This window comes from Calypte anna, chromosome 1 (genome assembly GCF_003957555.1).
Source record: "Calypte anna isolate BGI_N300 chromosome 1, bCalAnn1_v1.p, whole genome shotgun sequence".
NCBI classification, from domain to species: Eukaryota; Metazoa; Chordata; class Aves; order Apodiformes; family Trochilidae; genus Calypte; species Calypte anna.
Genome location: NC_044244.1, coordinates 28160995 through 28183965, shown reverse-complemented (window position 1 = coordinate 28183965; position 22971 = coordinate 28160995). Strand labels below are relative to the sequence as shown.

General features: G+C 36.3%; 1 protein-coding gene across 27 annotated transcripts in view; it reads right to left on the bottom strand.

Annotated features, from left to right (window-relative positions):
- NRCAM (neuronal cell adhesion molecule) overlaps positions 1 to 21185 on the bottom strand; it is a 65230-nt gene extending 44045 nt beyond the window's left edge. For 7 of the 27 annotated variants that reach the window (XM_030469619.1, XM_030469610.1, XM_030469609.1 and 4 more), the window contains exons 1-7: positions 17036 to 17110; positions 14014 to 14210; positions 12984 to 13106; positions 12437 to 12607; positions 9544 to 9655; positions 7130 to 7314; positions 5711 to 5842 (exon numbers count right to left, since the gene is read on the bottom strand). In XM_030469619.1, the coding sequence (XP_030325479.1) occupies positions 5711 to 5842; positions 7130 to 7314; positions 9544 to 9655; positions 12437 to 12607; positions 12984 to 13106; positions 14014 to 14152 (862 nt within the window). In that variant the 5' untranslated portion in view covers positions 14153 to 14210; positions 17036 to 17110. Of the gene's footprint in view, positions 1 to 5710; positions 5843 to 7129; positions 7315 to 9543; positions 9656 to 11922; positions 11980 to 12436; positions 12608 to 12983; positions 13107 to 14013; positions 14211 to 17035; positions 17142 to 18822; positions 18841 to 21070 lie in introns of those variants that run through there. The other 20 variants (XM_030469617.1, XM_030469624.1, XM_030469612.1 and 17 more) reach the window with 9 other exon arrangements.
- Between the last annotated feature and the right edge of the window lie 1786 nt (positions 21186 to 22971).

Sequence of the window (22971 nt, the reverse complement as noted above, 5' to 3'; positions counted from 1 at the left end):
CAGACAGGTTGGACTAGATGGTCCTTTCACCCCCAGCTACGCTGGGATATTGTGGCTTTAAAAACAACCTAACAAACAATGTAGATTGAAAATAATTCACTGGGAAGGAGGTATGTACTTCTGATTGTGATTCTGCAACTTGATATTGTTTAAAAAAGCTAATAGTGTGAAAATCACCATTTTGAAATTGATAGTTCCTTATATTATTACCACATTCTGAAATACAACAGAGTATGAGATTCAGCTGACTTCAAAAGTTCTCAGCTCTGTTAACTTAGACTCCACATTCCAGAGGGCACTGAACTAGGGTGGCTTTTGTTGCCTAAGTATGATGTAATCTAGAGTACTGCAGACTTTTTCCCTCAAGCATGTTGTGGATCACAATTTTAGTTGTAGTTATGAGTTGTTAGTTATGAGTGCTAACTGGTTCTATTCTGCAGAGCAAATGCTGATGTCGTCCTCAGATGTGCTAGAGATTATTCCCTCTGGCTGAAAACAAGCTGGAAAAGATAAAGACAAAATGACATGACTGCTTTTTCCCTGTATCAGTGAGAACACACACATCTTTGGCATGTGTAAGAACTAATCTTACCTAGACCAGTAAAATGTTCCAGAAAAAACACAGTGAAGGAACAGAATAATTTCTCTTTTTAAAAAAAGGCAGAAATATTCATTACTGTCTTTAGATGCCTCAATCTTTTTTAGTAAGTCAAAGTTATGAATGAAAAGTAATCAGTCCTGCTATGTGTTCACAGTGGCTGTACAGGATTGTTGGAAAACAAATGTAACAACACAAAGTCTATTGTTTTAAGACTTACAGTGTTTATTCACACATTTCTTCAGTAAAGCTGAGCTATCATTTTGCACCGATACTAGAACATTAGCTTCTCAGAGAAGCTGAGACAATTACTTGATTTAGATTTTTATACTGAACACTCATTGTAGCTCTACTACTACTCTAATTCTGTCCTTAAATTTATGCACACATAATAGTGACTGTAAATGGGCACATGATATCACTACTGGCTCTTCAGCTGTGATTTTCAGGAACCTTCACTTCAGAGATAGCTTTGAAGACCCTACTATTATGGAAATGTATGAAGAAAGCAAGGATATGAGTGTAGAAACATATGGTCCTTGTAGAGTGATGCTCATATATGCTTTTCAAGTTCTGATAGGATCACAGGGTCGTTTATATTACAGTAACTTGCTACAAGTATTCTTCTTGACCTGCTTATTCTTCCAGAAACTCATATTCATGGGTAATTTATGAATATAGCAACAATTTGCAAAACTAGAAAATTCTTTCTGTGGTTAAAACTAACTACAATTGATTGACTGTAATGGGATTTTTAAAGAACAAATATTTCTGGACATCTCTTTTCAGATAGGTTAGCTATGACAACAGAAGAATGTGATAAAAGGAAGTTTAAAGGTATCAGTCAACCAGCCAAGAAAACTGTGAGGAACATCCAGCGTGTGTTCATCCTTGTGGCTTGATAAGAAGCCCCCTTATGGGGAGGGAATGAACATCCAATTATGATGGATGAGCATCCATCATAATGATGATGGATGAGCACTCAGTTCACGTATCTCTGGTTGTAGCAGACTTTCCTCATAACATTTGAAAGCCCAAATTAAGGGCTATTAATCAAGATAGACCTGTTCTCTCACATCTATGATCATTTTGCCTAAATAGAGTATTATATATTTGTAGAATGCTATCTATGTGACTTAGATCCTTTTTTCTTCCTTTTTTGGGAGGTGAAGGCAAGGTGGAATTAGAAGCTATGCTTTTGGAGTTGAAAAACTGGTAGTGAAATAGCAAGGGTGGGCAGTATAGGGTATCAGACATTTGAGGACCTACAGGGTGAAACCAAGATCAAACCAAGAAACTGAAGTAATTCAGTTTTGCCTTATTCTATCCCTTGCAGTGAACTGACAAAGATTTATTTCTGGAAGAGGTAGGACATCAAAGAAGATGTCATATACTTTTGTTACCAATCTCACCTGCTCCCCAGAAAAATATTTTCCTGTGATCACTGAAATTCTTTTTTCCAACTTTATGATTCTGATAGTCCTATAAACTCCAAAGGGCCATCAAGCCATTACCTGCACTAGCCACAACTGTGCATAAGCAAGCCTGATTATCAAAGGTCTTTATATCTGCTGTAGGTCCTAGGCTAGATGCATGGTTTCAATTCCATGAAAGCAGAAGCAGTGGATAAATGCCTGCCCTGGCAGACATCTCTGAGACTGCAGTCCTTTGGGCATCAGAGTCCAGCAGATTTCCTCCCACCCTCCCATGGCAACGCTGAACAGCTTGTGTGTGTATTCACAGAGAACATGACGGGTGACAAATCTCTCAGCCAGGGATTATCAAGGCCTTTCATGAAGGAAATCTAAGGGCTAATGTTTCTCCCTTAAATTCAATGTGATTACTAATGGAGACTAACTAAAACCTAAGATTCAATGTGAAATGTGATACACACAAGTGAGGAACATGTTGAATGAAGATAAACAGAGTCTTTCAGTGCACTACTTTGTGTAAATGTGTGTGTATTTAATATTTAATAGCTCATCATGAACTATAAACCACTGAACCAATAAATTAGTCTTTTGTGTAGTATTTGCAATGCCCTTCTGAAGCCCAATTATGAAAGTGGTTCCCCTTCCCAATTAATCTGGGTTGTTACTTTCTTAAAACTTGAGATGCTTTATGCATGGTTTCCCTTTTGTAAAACCATGCTGAATACCTAAGCAGTAAAACACAACAGATTATGCTGGGGTATAAATAATGCAGATCTTAAGTGTTAATTGAAGCACAAGGCAAGGCAGACTCATGGCCTGAACTTTCAATTGCAACTTGCCAAGGTATTTCTAATTGACCTCAACAGGACTGTTTGAGGCATGCAAGTTCAAATTACTCCTGTGTGTAAACATAAAGAGGTTAGGTCCTTATCACTCCAGCATGTCTGAAGCAACTTGCTTCACAGACAGGCTGGAGTTTTTCTCTCAAGCATTATTACTGAAGAAAATTGGTTAAAATAATTCAAAAAACCTAAAAGCTTCCCTTCAAAACATCTTTTTATGCTTATTAATAAAATCTGCAACAAAATTTATACCATCGCAATTATTTTTTTCCTAGATGCTTAAGACACATTATATTTTTCTTCATTCTTTCCTCTTCCCCTTTGGTATTTAAGCCTCACCCTTTGCCTGAGATATGGACGAATGGTTCCTTCTTCAACATTCCCCCTTCCTTGTCTGACTCTATTATGGAAAAACAAAACCGGAAGAATTAAGCATCTCCCGGTTGTGCTTTCCAAAAGAAAATTAAAGTATTGCAAACAGATTACAGGGCCACAGGAGGCACATTGTGGGATGTCTGATGACAGCATGGCTTTGAAATTCAAATGTAGCTCTCTTTCTTTGAAATCCTGCCATGGGTGTAGCCCTCACAGCACTGCCCTGAAGCTGAAACAGCTGCTTTAGTTTCCCTTTACAGTGATTCACTAATCATTCAATTGGGAGAAGGGGGGGCTCAATTCCATAATTTAGTAACAAGTGAACAAAAAAGCACACTGTACTTGGTAATTACAAGACAGCTTTTGGTAACTCAGAATAATACAAAAACACAAGTATTGTGACAAGGGCACTTTCTGTGATCATGAGGCTTCTCTGTCTTAGATACCCGGACAGACTCAGTGTACTGGAGTATCCATAAACTTGCACTTAACTATTTAAGGTGGATAAAACTTCAGCTTTTCTCAGCAGTGAAAATGACCTTTAACATAAGGCTGAGCTACCCAGTTGTTTATTTCCTGTGTTCTTTATTATTTATTTCCTACCAATGCTGGGTAGGTAATTTAATTAAAGTCTTGAGTGGGTAATTTAATTAAAGTCTCTTCAATTTTACTGAGTTCCCTTCAATAAGACTCTGTGTACTGATTTCTCAAGGCCAGACATACGCTGCCCTTGTATTTGGGAAATTTTGTAAAATCCTGCAGCTGCTTCTGAAAACTCTTAATGTATGACTGATATCCTGCAATTCTGGAAAATGTAATTTTCTATCATTTGAACAGCATCTACTACAGCTTTGACAAGGAAGCAGTGCAGGGCAAAGGTAGATCTCATAGCCAGGTGAAAAAGACTCCACTAGTCAGGAGGGCTGAAAAGAAGAGTTAAACTAGCAGACAAAACAAACAAAAAAGAATTCATGGTATCTATATAGTAAATGGTAAGGAAGATGAGATGAAAACCAGAAAGAAAAGAGTAGGACAGGTACCAGACCTGGATTATAAGGCATGCACTATGATATATTTACATACAGTATATACAATACAAAATCACATTGATATTTTCCTACTTTCCTACAATATCATTGTTTGATGAGGTTAATGTCAGCTTAAAGAACTTGTGTAACCAAGATAAATATGTCATTTTACATCTCAGGCTTGTGATCTTAACTTACCTTTAATTAGAATTCCTGAAACGGGTTCTTTTCTAAATACTTCTATGTGCTTCGCTATACACTCTTGATTTTCCCCTGAAAGTTTATTACTTTTCCCTTCCATTCAGTTTAACGTCTCTTGTATCATAAATATTTTGAACAGCTCTAATGAGGATTCTTATTTACCTGTTGCTTTTTCCTATATTTTAAACATAGAGAATTCTCCTCCATCTCCCATGCTCTGTGACATTTACTTCATCAACAGATTTAGCCAACTCCTGAAACTCCTGCAAGTTCCACTATCACACTTCCAATAGCTCAGCAGAGAGCACTGCTTTAAAGCACACCATTTCTCATTAGTCAGCAGTGTGGATTATTTTTATAAGGGTCTTTCTGCTAAAGAGGAAGGATAAGGGTAGAAAAATCAAATGTGCTTTTACAGCACAGGCTATGCTGAGTGCAAGCCAAGAACAGACTGCAGTGTCCTCCAGCAAGTTCTTCCCAAGTTGAGCTATACATAGCAGCTACCCTGTCCCTGTCATGCAGTGTTGCCAGTCATAACACTGCAACAATTAAGTGACTCAATCATCAATTCAGAGTTCCTTTTCTTCCCATGAACACAGAAACAGCTGTTGCACTGCCTTAGGGGTTCCTTTTCTCTGCCACTTGCTTGGCACAAGCTGTTTGCCAGGCACTTGCTGACACATTCGGGCAGTTTTGCTGCTGCTGCTTTTTAGTTCAGAAGCCTGGAAGGCTCAAACAACCTCTAAGTTGCAAATCCTGCAAAGGTGCTCTACACACTCACAGGTGAGGACTTGACTTTTCATGTCAGCTTTATGATTCCTGGACAAAAATCAGCATTGCAGTGGGGTGGCAAAAAGGAGAGAACTAGCAAACGTGGCTGCCATGGAAACACAGTGGTTAAAAATTACACCCCAGCAATATTCCTACAAAAGGGATATCTCACTCTGTTCCTACTGCCCCATCTCCACAAGGACAGTACCAGTAGAACACCAGACAGAATAACCAGGAGCATAGTCACAATTTTATGTGCTCTTAAGCACATTAGAAGCACATTTTATTGTTTCACTGTTATGAACCACAGTATTTTTATCACCTCACTTATAATTTAGCATTACCTGTCAAGCAAAAATTACTCAAATATATACTTCTAATTTATATTTTTGAAAAAAAAAATGCCCTGATATTCATCATATTCTCTTACACATGCTCCCATAAGATAATTAAGAACCTTACTTGCTATGGGAACGCCATTTGCCAACCAACTTATATCAGGCTTTGGGTTGCCATTAGCTCTGCAGATCAAATTCCCATGTTCTCCAGGAGACAAGACTAAGTTTCTGGGTGCTGTTATCCAGTATGGGGCAGCTAGGGTTAGGAAGAGAAACAGAGCAATTGATTTCCAAAATTATTTACAGAAAATCATAAGGTGCTGTCATGGTAATACAAAACATAATTCAAACAAGGTATGTATAGATACAGAGGTACAGTGTAAGTTTATATATGTGTGTGTTAAAGTGTATCTGATACTTAATGTTCAACTGGTAGATTATACTTTGGTTAAACTGAGCTACTGACTACCAATTGCATTCAAATTCTAAAATAATCAACAAGAAGTTTTTTGTTTCATTTAGGGTTGCCTGCTTTAATTGGCCTTTCCTAAAGAAGCAAAATTTATCCGAGTATGGCATTTGCAGAGACTGCAGTGGTCTTTTGATTTATTCTGGAGATACTCATGCTCACAGCAGTTAGGCTCTTAGAAATGAATTCAGGTTTGATTACACAAAAAGATTTCATGTCAAGGGTGGAATAACCACAAATTGCATTTGCTATCACATCTTGCAATTAAATTTCAGATTTTTGATTGATGAACAGATGACAACAGAAAATTAAACTTCTGCTCTTTAAAAAGAGGTTAAATATGACCATAGAATAATGCAAGTCTACAACAAAATAAATGTCTGCTTAGCATGCAGAGTAAGCACTACAGTGGATTATATCAATGACTAATTAGCTGTCATTCCAGGTTTTGGGGTTTTTTTGTTTCATGTTATTCAAAATATACTTACAATTCCTATTTGGACAACCGTACTGCAAGTGCTTTTAGAACCAGTAAGACATTGTCTTAGGTGTAAAATATGAAGAAGATGGAAAACTAGAAATTTCAATTAAATGTTAATTCATGTTCATTAGAAAAAGGCAGTAGAATATAAGACCCTAAGACAACAGTAAAATAGAGAAGAGAAAGATTCTGGGCTACATGACTGGAAAGCAGAAATGATGTAGAAAATAAGGAGATGAAGAAGAGACATGGGAAGGAAGAATACAAACAAGGGAAAGCAGCAGTCTAATGATAGAGAATCAAAGGATGTAAAATGAATGTAGCATTGGTACAAGATAAGAAATTATTTTACTACTGTTACAGAACAATCTCTAATTTAGCTAGATGTTTTACAAAGAATCATATTAAGAAAGAAAAAGCTATTAGAGATAGTAAAGTCCTTCCAGTGATAGAATTCAGTTGGTTTAATGATAAAAAACCTCAGGGTTTTCTTTTTACCATTATCATTCACCCTTTCAGCTATAGTTTACCCCAGAAAGCTTGCTTCAGTCTTGCATTCTGGACACTGACATTAAGGATTATTATAGTATTACCTTTCACAGTCACTGAAATGACATGATGAGCAGAACCTAACGTATTTCTTGCTATACATTTGTAGTTCCCAGAGTCAGCTTCAGAAACATCTGTAATCTTAAGAGTTTTCTTAAAGTTTTCAAAAAATGTTCTGTTGGCTGGCAGTTCTCCACCCTCTTTAATCCATCGGATTACTGGTGTGGGTCTGCAGAAGGAAAAGCAGAGGTCATATTTAGGGGGTGGGGAAAAGGAAGAGTTCAATACATTAATTTTTTGAACATGTATTGTACAAATAATTATTTTAAGTGCCTTTACCCAGATATTGGGGCACCTCCAGTAAATGTGCAAAGTATGCCAGCATTTGTTTCTAGGAAATGACAAGCCTCACAAACACTGTCAATGACCATCTGTTCATAGGCTTAATAATTAGAGAATACATTTGTCTGCTGATTAATCTAAAAAATCATGTTAATAAATGAATACCAGTGTATTTCAAATCTAATTGTATTGATACTATTAAGCTCACACTCAAGGTGTTTCAAAAGGAAGCTTCTAGATAATTACAAGTTTATAATGATCCTTCAATGAGAAATATCCTTATGCTTCATGAATGTCATTAATTTTACAGCAGAGCTGTAAGAAGTCAGGAATGTTTCCTATGAGAAATCAAGAAAAAAAACATCAGTGCTGAGTCAAGTATAGCTACTTGTTACAGCACCGTGTCTAAATCTTGGCTATGCCTCATGTTCACCAAAGCTGAAAGTTGTCCAAAAACATGGAGATGAACTTTTAAAATTACAAGAAATGATAAGGTGTTGCATATTGAGTACAATGTCTTCTCTCAGATGGCAATGATTCAAGGCAAATGTTCACTTAGGAGTCTATATATCACATATTTTATAGGAGATCACCTAGCAAAGTTGACTTTTAATTATCCTATCAGTAATCGGACATAGTTGTTTCAAAAAACCCTAAATCTGGCCCTTCGTGGACAACTCTGGAAGCTTCCCTCATTGATTTTTTTTTTTTTTAGATCACAACAGAAAGCCATATAAAGTTTACATTTTATTTTTTCTCAGTTTCTCTCCAGCCATTTCACTGAAGTTTGGATCACTGTATACTTTCATTCATTTCAAAATGCATGTAACTATATTGGAGATGAAGATTCTTGAGCTGATGTGGTTCTCACAGATGTGGTTCTGCTCGGGGTGCTGATGCAGACACCTGAGCTGACACTGCTGAGACAGAAAAGCTGCACTTGTGACAAGTAGTGTCAAGCTTGTGCATGACTGTACACTTTGGAGCTTATGCAAGTGAACACGTGCATGATGCTGTGCTGCATCCTTTGCAATTATGTCCAAGCACTCTGCATTAAGTGCTTATGTGCACTGTTTACAGCTCCTGAAACAAGTACTAAGGATTTTCCACTTCTGCCCTAACCCATCTATTCTCAGATTGCCTCCTGAGAATGAGAGTGATTTAAGATCAAACTGTTTCATTAAATTAAATTGTTCTTTAGCAATTTTCTACTTGCACAATAACCAGCAGAAGCAAACTTGCATTAGATGGAAGAAACACGTACCAATTAAACTCAATTACAATGAGAAATTGGATGTAAGAAGCTGAAGGTATGTTTTAACAGCTCCTACTTAGCTGATGTAGTAAGTAATTATCAGCCTATGCAAGCAGCTTTTGCAGGTTAGATCAGCAGATTCTTACCATTTTTTATATAATTTGAGAGCCTGATGATTGCAAATTTAGGGGGACAAAAAGAGGCTTGTGTAGAGAGACATTGTCAACCAGGTGCCTCGAATTGCCAGTGAGTGGGTGTGAGTCCACCTGTGCCTGATTAGGACAGGCCCCTATTGGGCATGAGCAAGGCCAGGGGGCCAATAAAGGTGGAACACACACCCACAGAGGAGAGCTCAGCTCACTCTGGTGCGAGGCATGGAGAGGCCAGCAGCTCATTGAGCCTCTGGAGCAAGAAAGGCTCTTCCCATTACACTTCTACCCTGGAAGCGCTGTGTGGTGGCTGGAGTCCTGGAAGAGACCAGCAGCTCGTCGAGCATCAGGAGCAAGAATGGCTCCTCCCGTTACAGGCTTGACTCCTGAGCATAGTTCTGTGGAGATGTGTCTAAACTTACCCCATGGCATTTCTTGCTTGTGTCCTTTTAAAAAATAATGGTACAACCAGAATTCTGTGCATAGGGTCTGGGGATATGAGAAGGCAGAATTTGTATTTATATTCACAGTTCTATAATCTGCTGATGCCCAAGTAAATGGTGAACTTCCTTAAAAGAACTCTATCCATTTTACATTTCTATTCTTTGAAATACCTAAGCTTACATGGTAGTAACATATTAAGCACCTTTGAAAGGTTTCCGTCTGTCTCTGCATTTTTATTTAGAAAAATACTGTCTAAAAAGCAACTCACAATCCTGCTGCGATGCACTCCAACAAAAGCACATTTCCTCTCAGTTCCACTTTCGTACTTGTGCTACCTGTTGGTGTTAGAAGAACTGGCTGCCTCTCTGTAACAGGCTTTGCTGGAACAAAAACAACAAAAAAAATTAATTTCTAGAATTTCATACTGAGTCCAATTTCACCATTTGGACAGATACTTTGCTCCACATTTGCCATTTAATTAAAAATCATTGTGTTACACAACTGCACAGCTCGACAAACTAGGATTTTGACAGACAGAACATATCTCAACATGTTAATTATTGGAATTTTGAACACATATATATGAAAAATGTCATTATTAAAGATGGTAGAAACTGATAGATAGTTTTTACATAGACCACTATGCAGCCTGATGGATGGTTGCTGACTCTTAATCCCAAGTAGCCCCTAATCACTTCAGCAGAACTATTACTGGGAGCAAGTGGTCGCTGATGTGAGTTACAAATCAAGACTGAAAGTCACCAAAAATTTCTGGGCTTTCATCAAAAGACAAATAAAGCAAAATTATTGGATGCAGAAATAAAAACCCTGAGGAAAAAAGGTACACTCTGTTTTGCAATATGTATTGTAAAATATTTTCTAGACAGCTTTAATTCAAGGTGCTCCCCAGTCTGGTAATAAAAAAACATTGATTCATCTGCAAGAAAAAAACACAGTCAAGAGAAAGATATCAGACCCATTTCCTACATTATGCTCTGGTGGCTTTTGAAGCATTATGGTATTTCAAATACCTTCATGGAAGTCAGAATAAGAGTGATTGCTGTAATAAAAATGTGATTTCTGTAAAGACTTTAATGTTCTCTTGCAGCTATATAAAAATACTAAATTGCTCTGGAATACAGTAGCAATCTGAATCATAAAATCACAGGATTGTGGGACAGCATGGGTTGGAAGGGGTCTTTAGAGGCCATCTAGTCCAGCCCCCCCTGCAGTGAGCAGGGACATATTCAATTGGATCAGGTTGTTCAGAGGCCCATACAGCCTGGCCTGGAATGTTGCCAGGGATGGGGCATCTACCACCTCTCTGGGCAACCTGTCCTCATGTTTGACCACCCTCTACATAAAAAAGATTATTCATATAACTAGTCTAAATTATTGTATTTTTTTTTAAATGTGAGCAGAAACATAATAAACTCTTGTTTAAAAGGGTACAGGGTTTACTGATAGACTAATATAAATAGGGAACTTAATTTTAATACAGTATGTGCAGTGAATTCCTCACAAATTAGTACACAAACAACATAAAGTTAGTAGAAAATGGCCAACTAGAGTCAAGGATGCAGTTGATGATCACAGGCAATAACTGATCTCCTGAGGTTCAGCACTGCTCAGGTCTGCTGACTCATTTTGCAAGATTACAAAAAATCATAAGAATTACCTTTGGTATTTCTGAGTTGGGAGTCAACAGAATGGTGTTTTCCTCATTAACTGTAGCTAAAATATCATTCTGTATACAAGTGCCTATTTAATGGTTGTTCCTGAATGGCAGCTTATTTTTATAGAGATAATGAAAATATTCTGTGCCCTGTTTTATTTTAGATTCCTATGTCATGCTTTACTATATACAAAGCCTTGTTTGACAAGAAAAATGACAAAAATAGAATAAAAAACACATACTTTCTATTTCACAAAATATCAAGTGAGGAGTCTAGAACTTCATGTATTACAAAATCAGTGTTGGTCCAAAGTAAGCCTCACTAAAAACACATATACTCATTCAGAAGGATTTTAATTCACAGTATACAAGACTACTTGACACATATTAATGCAAAGATCAGCTTAAAGACCAGACAGACAAAACTCATCTTTTGCCTACAAAGCTGTTTATACAGATAGTATTAAAGTGTTTGTATTTTGATCAATTCATTCCAGCTATACAATTATGAAACATGTTAAAAATGAGTGGCACATTGAAGAAACTATTAGATGTGAGGTGCATCTGTTAAATGCTTAATTGAGGTTACTTATTATGCAGCATGTGATATTCAATAGTCCTAGTGATAATGAACATACCAAACTAATAGTTTAATTAGAGGAAAAATATAAACAAGCAACACAGTACAGAAGAAATGGAATACAAAATCTGTAAAATCTGCCCCAGTGTGAAAGGACTCATAGGAGTTTGTACTTTTTATGAGCCTTGTAGTGCAATAACATTGAAACATCAAATATTTGAAAGGATCACACTGTGCAGTCCCTTTTTAAAGCATGTATTATCACCAGCACTAATAGCACCTTTATTAGAAACTGAAGAGGGAGCAAAAGGTTAAGTAGCCGTGGAGGTGAAGTTAGTTAACTAAATGCTACTGTGAAACAGGGAGCATCAGTGGGGACCAGGATAACTCACCACCATAAATATCAGTGTCACTCAAATTAGCAGCTATAGTGTCATTCAATGAATCCACTGAAATAAACAGAATATCATGAAGAATGCATACAAGAGGGATAAATCAAAATAGTGGGGAATCAAAAGGTGATGATGTGGCCATGGTGAGTTAAGCAAGTGATTGATTAATTTGTTTCAATAGTTACAATAATCATAATAGCTTTATTCTCTTGGATATGAAAACCATTTGAAAACTGTTCTTTTTTTACACTTCCGCTCTTCAGTACTTTAAATCTTACAAACCATTTTTTCAAAAGAAAAAAGCTGGCAAAGAGAAAAAAAGAGACAACTTTAAAAATGAACTATATGTCAGGAAAACTGGGGATTACATTCCAAGCTTATACAGTAATGTAATTTCTTATTCAGAATTACAACAGCAAAACTCCCTAGTGTAGCACTACTTAACACTGTCAAATAACTTGAGAATTCTGGATAAATACTATGTAAATATGTAATTAGACAATGCAATACCTACTTGAAAAGACTTTTACAGAAATGGGTTGTTTCTGCTGTATAGTTTGTGTATGATTAAATCTTGCATAGCAGATATAATCCTCCCGGGTGTCTTCTGGTTGTACATTTGAAAAATAAAGGTCTCCATTTAGACCTTGGGAAACTCTTTCACTTTGAGGCAGCCTCTGGAAAGCTAAGGGAGAAGAAGAACATGCTCATCTCAGTTATAATACACACTCCATTGTTATGATCTGCAGACTCCACATTTGTTCCATTTATGCTGTTGGAAGGTTTGTAAATATGCAGACCTCCTGAAGTTTCCTCTAGAGCTCCCTTGTCTTTCCACTCTTCCCCAGCACGTTAATTCACAACTTACAGTAAGATCTCCAGATGCTTTTGGCTTCATGCTTTTAGGCTGCATGTCTGCTTCTTTCTTCATTTCTACAGGAATGGAAATTCTTTGCAGCTTAACTTAGAGGGAAACCACCATCTGTAGGCTTGGTATGCAATGATCAACTATGTTGAAAAACTGAAAAAATGGACTAATTATACATAAAAAACAAACTCACCATTATCCATCCAAAATATTATAGGTGGTGGTAAGCCAACAGGAGGTCTGCAGTGTAGTACTAGTGAATCACCTTCTCGAACATGATTTGGTTCTAGTTTTTCTTTTGTCCACAAAGGGGATCCTAGAGAAAATAATTTTAACACACGTACAAACCATGGATTTACAAAAATTCCAGTAGGTATGCACATAATATTCCAGGAAACCAAAAAACAGGTACATGCATCAGGATGTTATGACCTATCATGTTAACTAAATTTTTAATTTTGGTGTTTTTTAATGTTTTCTTGGGAGAAAAGTGTGGATTTTTAAAAAGTATTTTGTACAGCGATGATTTGCTGAAAGTTTAATCAACTTATTCAAATTATTTTGGCTACTCACAAAAGGTTATATAACAGTATCCTGGAAAGTTTTAACTATAATAATGAAAAAAGAAAAAAAAGAAAAAAAAAAAGAGAAGAAATAAAATAAAAACAATTATGTATTACATTAGGAAAAAAGTAGAGCTTTATGAAAGAGTATTTTACACAAACAGTTTTATTTGAACACGAGAGAATTATCTTAATCTGATGAGCTTGGAAAACTGGTCTGACATAAAAGATAAAAATCACATTAAAAGCTGTAGAAACAGTCTCTCATTAACCAAAATCTTTTAGCTTTATCCTCTTTTTGGTCCAAATCTGTTCTGTATAAAAGCTATTATACAAACTATGGAATATATGCATGAGAAAGAGAATAAAAATGGCCACATGAATCATGTGCATTAAGGATTTAAATACTTTAATTGTGGCATCATATATACAACCAGATTTTAAGCATGATAGGTCATCCAGATGTATTTTGGTTGTTAAATTTTCTAAGGAATATTGGACAATATCTGATACATTATTAAATCTGAATATCAGAAACTATACAATACCGTTTAACACCATCACCTTGGTCATTAAATTTTGAAGTTAGGAGGAGAAAAAAGCAAAACATAAGCATTTCAAAGTGTTTCCCATTTTATAATCATTAAGAGCTTCACTTACTAGAAGGCCTGATAACGATGTTGTTGGAAATGGCTGCTCCTCTTTCATTCCTTGCTGTACACTGATAGACACCTTCATAGGCTTCTGCCTTCCCACCATTCATAATATTTATGACAAGAGTCCCTGAATTTGGTTTCATTGTCACCTGTGCATCTTTATCAATATCAAAATGCGTTCCATTGCGTGTCCAGGAGAAGCTAAAATAATAAAAATAAAAAAGAAAAGTTTCTTCTTCAGTTGCCTTTTGTGGATTGTACGGAGAGAAAGAAGGAAAAAGGAACTTTCAATAATATATGGTTGGGATTTTTTTAGCTTATAAGACTTGTTATCAAACTAAATTAACTAATGAAGTAATAGAAGACTTTTAAAATAAGAAATCTAGCAATAATTTAAGATAAAAGGCTTCGCTGAACTTGCTAACAGGAACCATTTCAAAGTCAATTTAAAAAAAAAATTGCATTAAAAGATTCTGAAGTTAATTGCACATGGAAAAGAACTGATTTGCTTTCTACTAAAGACGACACAGTAACATCTGTGAGAACTGATATTGCTAAAGCTGCATTAGCATTTCCATTATAAAACCTATTGCTGAAAGGGTTTATAAACCTGGCTTTAAAAACTTGCTCTGGGCTGAAATGTGTCATCTCAGGTCCCAGCAGGAGTCCATTTCTTTTAATTGGTTTGGTCATTTTTAAAGTTATGTAAGTGAATTAAAATATGTGTTGTTAGATTTCTTTTAACTACTCTCACACAAACAACCATGATCATTTAAATGCAATTTTGCAGGCTGACAGACCTTAATTGATCCAATGAATTTGTACTGGTGTTACTCAAAGCATGAGATGATTTGAAAAGTAGTCATAAAAAATAAAGACTATTAGAACTCAAAACATAATGTAAAAAGATCAGAGATTCACTCATGCGACTTTAAGCACCACTTTCTTATTTATGCATTGCTAATGGCCAAAAGTGTATTTACAGAGAGCTGGACCAAGGCCTGTGAGGTGCTGAGCAATTGCAATTTTAAATGCTGCTAACAGAGTTTTTCCTACTTGCTGCATTTGAGCTTCTTAAACACTCTATATGCTTACTGGTTAGAATTCTTCCTAGAAGTATAAACATATGTGGTACTAGAAAAGCACAAATTTAAGTGATTGCAGTCTGACCTTTTGACATAGGAGACCAAGACTGCATATACTGTTCACACTTTGTGGTGGGGGAGAGCAGAAGAACTGGACCTGCCCAGCACACTGCACCACACTACAGTGGTTTTAGGAGGTCTAGTGTGATAATGAACAGTGAACCTGTTTCTTATGACCTTGTGGGTGAAACTACAGAACGTGGGGTTTCTGTAATACTCTGCTATCAGTAATGCTACACGATACAGGGAATTGCAATGTAGCTTCAAATGAGAGGTGCCAAATGTGGTACAAATCCCTGAATTCGAGATATCAAATTCAATTTGAGATGTCAGAATCTTTGTTGCTCAACCTGTGGGTAGCTGCACATCCATAAACCTTAATGCCAGCTTTTCTCACCAATGGGAAGTTGAGTTGTTTTCAGAAACAATTCACACTCTCAGCTTTCTGAAGCAGCTCAAGTTCCAGGATGCATTTGCAGGTCTGATGGATTGGAATAAGTATTGAAATAAATTATTTGGATGTCCTATCTTTAAAACCAAGCAAAACTAAGCACAGGCTTATCTATCTCATTGGAAAACTATGTACCTAAATCTTGTCAGTTCCTCTGTAGCAGGGGAGCAAAGTAAGACAGAAGTTTGATGGGAAAGATGAGACCGTAGAGCAAAGAACCCTTGCACATAACTCATGTGTCAGTCTCACAGACAAAGCTCGTAGTCTCCTAGGTAAATCCAACCCAAAAAAGGCCTTCAATAGAAATACTACAGGTGTCCCAAAGCACACGATAATCATCTGATCCTCCAGGTCAACACACAGACTGTTGAGAATGTCACTGTGCCTGATAAATTAAAATGCTGGTAAACACATCAGCTTCAGGGCACTCCTACCACTAACACTAGAAAAAGTCACAGTATCCAGATAATCTCCACCTTCTTCATTCTGCAGAACAGCATGATCATGACCATGATCCCAAGGCAAAAAGAAGGAATAATGTAGAAAAAACACTAGTTACTCACAAGAAGTACATTTAATGAGCTCTGTGTGTCTGAATGAGCTATTATAGAGTGACCTTGCCAGTTAGCTGTAGCATAATACTAATGAGAAGAGAGAAATGCACATTTCTCTTTATAGTCTCTGAAATCAGAAGCAGTTATTAGCAATGTCAGGATGCATTGTGGCTACAGCTATTTCCAGTGCAGGTACCCAGCATCTTGAAATGAATAATTTTCAAGCATTTCAACACACTGAAACAAGGACTTAAATGGAAGAAAATGATCAGGAACCTGATCTATATGCAGGGTTACACTTTCTGCCGAGACCAAAGCTTAAGGCTACCACATACACTTGGCAAATCAAGGCTACTGCTCATTAAAACAGATAAAGGTCACACAACTCCCAGTGATGTGCTTGGGTATTTCAGTATGAGCCTCATAAAACTGAATGATTTACAGGAAAAATAAATTATTAGAGCTACTCTGATTTTAGGCAGTGTCCCATCTTCTTAGACACTATGCCTAAATTAGGAATGTGATCCTGGTCACACTATGGCATGCCTCTTAGTGCTTTCCATGGGCATGTACCTATCTCCTCCTGTAAAAATGGAGTTCTGTTTTATAAATAAAGGAGAAACTTTATAAATGAGGGGAAGAATAACACTACAGTTACTTGATTACTAGAGAAAAGTTTAAATGTCACGGATGAGAAGAGTAAAATTTTTGCAGTTATCAGGTAGTTTAAATTATAGAGGTAGGAGGAATACACACGTTCTTGCATGTGCCAGCAAACACATATGCACATACTTGTTAGTTTACAAAAGTTACATTATTTTCTCTTAGTTTTCCTATGCTATTAGGCCAACAAAAGCAAAACAAAATGCTACTAACCTAGGAGGTGGCTTTCCTTTTGCTTCACACTGTATTACAATATTCTCTCGAGGGTCAACAATGTAATCTTTTGGAGATTGCTGAGTTATCGTAGGAGGTTGTGACACTTCATTATGGAATATAAGAAAGAGGAATTTAACAATATTTTCAAAGTATAAGCAAGACAGTTTTGTAAGTGGAAAAAAACAGAATTGCAATTAGTAATGAAATAACTGACAGAAGAGTGGGATTAAAGTATCCTTTTTATTAGGAGGCTGAAGCCCTCTACTTTTGTAAATCTGCATAGCTATATGAACTTACAACTGAGCTATGCTGATTTACAGTGGATGAAGATCTTGGCCAAAAAAAGTTTAAAGGATATACTTCCCATACATCATATTTCAACAAATTTTCACGAAACCAAAGGACACTTGAATTATAAATGCAGCATAACCTGAATGAAGAGTTGTGAGACATTTACCAGCACAATATGTTTCTTAACACAGAGACAAAAGAAAACAACACATTGCTTTTTATCTCTAAGCATTTTATATATTTCCAAATTCTCTATGAGTTTGAGCTATTCACACATTTATTGTGCTCAACATATTGAATTAATCTATAAAGCATGCTTTCAGGAGCTACTTTTCAGGAGTAAAAAATGTGCTAGAAGTAAGACTGTAGAATAATGATAAAAGCAGTTAACTACTTTCCAGAAAGAATAAACATGTAGGAAGAGCCTAGTTTCTCCTGAAAAAAAAACCAACAAATAGATAGTCAATTTTGTGAATTGTTCTAGCAGAAACAAACATCTCAATTCTAGAATGAGTAGTACAAACCAGAATTTATTCAGCTCACAAAGTAGTTGGTGCCTACATATTGAAAGTACTTTATAATTTGTTACCATTATCTAGGCCCATTTTTACATTCAAAAAAATCTTGTTTATATTAAGATAGTGAAAAAGGTGTCTTTCTCAACATATTCATCTGTTTGTATTTTAGTGCCATCTAAAGGGATCAGTTTCATAACATGACCATAAACATCTCTGTCTAAATGTTGTAAATGTCTGTCCATCAATGCACTTTGGGACTATGGGGTAATTTCTATCCACTTAGGAAAATTGTGTTCTCATGACTCACTATTAATTAGTTAAAGTTTAAACCTGGATTATTATTTTAGGTTTTCCCTACCATTATACATTAAATATTCTGTTGCATTGAGAGAGGTAGCCAACTGTAAAGCCCTACCCACAAGAAATACTCAGGAAAAAAAAAAAAAAACATGGAATCATAATGAGATATGGCAGCTAACCAGAAAAGAAGAGGCCATGCAAGCTGGGTTTTGCTTCTGCTCCTCACTGTAGAGAGGAGAGTGAGGTCAGCAAACAATACTAGGTTACTTAAATAACTGTATCCACTGTTTTGTAGGGATATAAAAGTATCTCAGATTCAGACATGTAAAATAGTATACAGGTAAATATATTCCAATGAATTTACTTTTAATCATATAGATTTACTCCTGAAAGTAGTAGTTAAACAATGCTCATGCTGATATTGAGTAAGGGTTTTAATGTTCAGATAGCACACAATCAAAAATCACACAATTAATTTGTTCAAAGTATCACAACACTGATTTACATACAGTAGCATTTTCTGAACACTGCATGCACAATATATCTAGCTACAGCAAACCAAATTAATAACAAAATGTCAGAATCCCAGATTTTTGGACTCCAAATTCAGTGAGCAACACAACCAGTATTAATTTTCAGCAGCACACAGCCTAGTTTTTGTGGACAGGAACTTACATTCTTCTAGAAGTTTTGCTTTTATTCCCCATCAGATTCAGCAGTTGAATGGATAAATGGAGATTAAAGAGAAACATTTGTTAGTTAAAAGAAAATTAGCATTTTTGAGAGGGAAGATAAGTATCTCTGACAAGTAGTTCGGTCACCATTAAAAAGAAAACATCTAAAACATTTAGTACTGTAACCCAGCCATGATTTCCATTGTTTCAGGTATTACTACATTTACCTCAAAGTTCATGGTATGAGGAACTTTTCTGAAGTGTTGACTTTTTAAGGGCAACCATGGTATGTGATTTTGGCCTTGATACTTGATACAGAAAACACTGATACTGAGGAGACAATAAATCAGAATTAATGGAGTGCATTGCCCTCATGCTGCAGTCATATGGAAAAACAAAGAAAATGCTTCAGGCTAAAATTACACTTACAAAGTCAAAAGCACCTAATTCTCCTTAACAGACAAGCAACCTCACTCGGTTTGAAAAATAACTCAATACAAAAATCATCTGAGCTGTCACATCTTTAATGTTTATTTCTTTTTTTTCTTTTTTTTTTTTTTTTTTTTGGCCAGCTATATTGTCAGTCATCCTTTACCTACCCTCAGACACTGACTAGCATAGGAACTGCTAACCTGGATGAAACCCAAAGGTTCAACTGTTTGTGTTCTCACCACCAGGTCTCTGTGATGGGTATACAAAGAAGAAAAAATATAAGAAAACATAAGCCCTTCCCTTTTGGTGCTCTCCCAGAGCCAATTCCAAGCATTTCTTACATCAAAAACATCATTATAAATGCAACTTTGCTTAATACTATTCTTGGTAAGGATTTTAGTATGTAACTTTATCAGACCTGAAAAAGTTATAGCCATTCTATAGTAGGGAACAAGTTTATAGAGAGTTAACATGACACATCTAAAAGGGATACTCCTTTTTGCCTATTGATGCACTTCTGGTTAATTTAACTTGAAGCCCTGCTCTATACAAAGGATACTAGAGTGGTGCACAATTTACATTAGTTTCCAAACTACAAGATGGATTTAAAATACTATTTCTAGCCTGTGAAAACACTTAGGGAGAAAAAGGAAGTTTAGAAAAGGAGAAATTAATTCATCAAACTTTTAAATCCCTCTTTAAGCCACAGTTTATTGTTCTAAAGGCATTCACAGCACAAGTCTGATGTGATTCAGAGATATTGATCTTGTTACAGGAATAGAGGTCAGTGGTTTGAGAGGCTTGTAAACATGCATGGGGAAAAAAACCATCAAAGCAGTTGCAATTAATGTCAATGTTATTAAAGAAAAACAAGCATTTATGGGAGGTAGGATGGTATCAAAAACATGGGGTAAAGAAAGCCATGCAGATTAGAACAGCATAGGCAAATTTACTGATGATTTAAACCATCAATTTAATATCAGCCCTAATGTTCTCTTCTCAGGTAATTAGCTAACAAATGAACAGTCACTGTGAGGTGCAACATGGTTCACTGATTTTTGAAAATGTGATCATGCTTATCTTAAGAAGAAAATAACAACCTGAAGCAAATGACCTGAATAAATTAATAAAATTAGCTATTAGGGCTACAAAATGCAGCAGCTACCATTGTTTCCCTGTCAGCATGGGCATTACCTTCAAGGTCCTCGACTAACACATCAGACAATAATTTCAGATCTTGGGATTCTCCCTTTTATAGATATTTCCTCAAAGGTTAATGCTAGAGGACCCTGCTCAGCATACAGGCTTTTAACTTAAAGGTTAGGTACTTCAGTGTTTACAGACACTCCTAAAGTTATCTGAGAGCCTAACTTACTCTTTTGGATCAAAAAGAAGAGGCTTTGCATGTCTGAATTTTAGGAATTTGAATCTTTTACTAGATCTCATATCAGCTCCTGGAAAACCCTAATGAAGAGTAATTGTTTACATCAACTAGGAGCTGCCTCAGATTTTCAGCACATTGTCCATATGATCTTAATTTCACAAATAATTAGCATTTCAATGGGCTTCTCTGTCCTTACTCATGAGAATCCTATGTTAATCCCTCTCAAGTAAACAATGGTTAGTCCTTTACATCTGCACAGGTTTTTTTAAAAAAGCCAGTAAATTTCTGAACCTACTCATAATCGTGTCCTGACTGAAGTGAGCAAACACACTTTATCCTTAGCTCCATGTTGGCAGTATCTTCATCCTCCTACGCAGAAATTATTTAACTAAGCTTCCATTATTCTGAACTTATTTAGCAGTTTAATACTTACAGTCAAGAGGTACATCCAATGAAGAAATCATTTGGCACAGAAAGAGGACCAAGGAAACTCTGCTTGCACATATGCTCTTCTTTTTCATCATGATTTTAGGCTGTATTGAGTAAATCACACTGAAGAATGAAGTTCAACTTCATCAGACTAGGTAGCTTGCAACAGTTATGGAAATATGAAACCTGGTAAATAAAAGAGAATAACAACATACAGATACTGTGGAGAGTTGAGTGACCACAGTTTAATAATATTATGAAATGCCAGATGTCTACATATTACAATCAAGGATAATAGTTACATCATGTGCACTAATGAAATACAAGAAGGAATCCAGAAGTTCTATAGGACAAATAGACTGTAATACTACCCTAAGCAAGCTGGAAAACAAGTCCTATAAACTTGTTAAAAGGAAACACAAATATCTCTCCTAAGAAGGACAAAGCATAAGCCTAGATAGTTAAAAACCAGTACATACTAAAGATAGTAGTACTCTGAAGTAGATTTATGAGATTAAAGCTCTGACTGACTACCTTAGTTTCTCTTTCAAACACCCTGCACAATTCTTGCAGTTACTTTAGGCATCTACCCCAATGAAAACGTATCTGGCCACAAAAAAATGAAGTAAATTGTGGGAAGTTCCTGCAGATTTGAGTTAGGTATCTAAGTTTCTCCCCACTTCAGAATTCCTTGTAATAGACACTTGCAGGCAGAATACAGAAGAGTTCATGGATTGCCCTGCTGAGATGCTACCTTATGTGCTGTGTAAGAACCCAGGCTCCTATTCCTGAATTTCTGATTCCACCACATGTAACATCAAAATACTTTCTCATTTATATCCAGAACACCCAAAATTTAATTAGCTTGTAGCATACTCATAAACACTCTACTCCATTCTATGTGAAGAGGTGGCAGAAATGAAACCTAAGGGAGATCTATTTGAAATGTACTAGGTTTTCCCCCTCAACCAAGCATGAGAGACCATATTAACCACAACAGAATGATTCTGTCTCCCTACTTAGTTTTAGTGCATTCAGGACCAAGCTCTAACTTACAAGAACACTGAAGGAGTAAAAACTGCCTGCCTGAAAGCCCCATCAGTGTTCTAGAAAAAGCTATAGAAATACATCTCTAGAAATCCAAGTGGTGCATTCTTGGTAAATGGATACCCAGCTGAGAAAGTTCTTCCCAGTTGCCACTCTGACCCAAAAGTTCACAGTCATCAGCATTACCTTGAAACATATCTTCAGCTCTGACCAAATGTTAAACCCAAAGCTATCAAGTTCACAATGAGTTAAAGTTGCAGAGAAGCAGCTGCCTTACAAATGTTTAATAAAGTGGTATTTGTGGTTCCTGTCTGTGCTAAGAATTTCAATCAGTCTTCAGGTTACAGAAGAAATGATGTCTCTTAATTACTGTTCTAAATGGTCTTTCTCTTTGTTTTGTCTTCTGAGCAGAGCCTGGAATTGGAAACCAGAACTGAAGTGCAGAGCTCAACCTCTCATGCTAACCTAGCACAATGAACCCCTTGGTACTTGCTGTCACTATCTATAACACAAATGGTTGTTTCAAAATTAAAACATCCCATCTGGTTAAACTCCTAGAGATGTATTACTCCTTGGGAGAACTTGGAAGAGTTGACTTGGGCACCATGAAGGAGTGTATATTCCTTAGGCACATATAAAACTATCTGCAGTGCTGCACACCATAACAAAACAACTAAGTATTTTTCACAGAGGATTAAAAAGATTATGAAACTCATCAGAAGAGAGAAGACATGAGTTCCAGCCTTTGCAAAATTATTTATACAAACAGGAACTGCAAAAACAGACAAGGTGGTGAGCCTGACTCCAAAACCATACCAGAAAGGGGTTAAGGCAGACAGCAAGGAAGCACAACAAGTA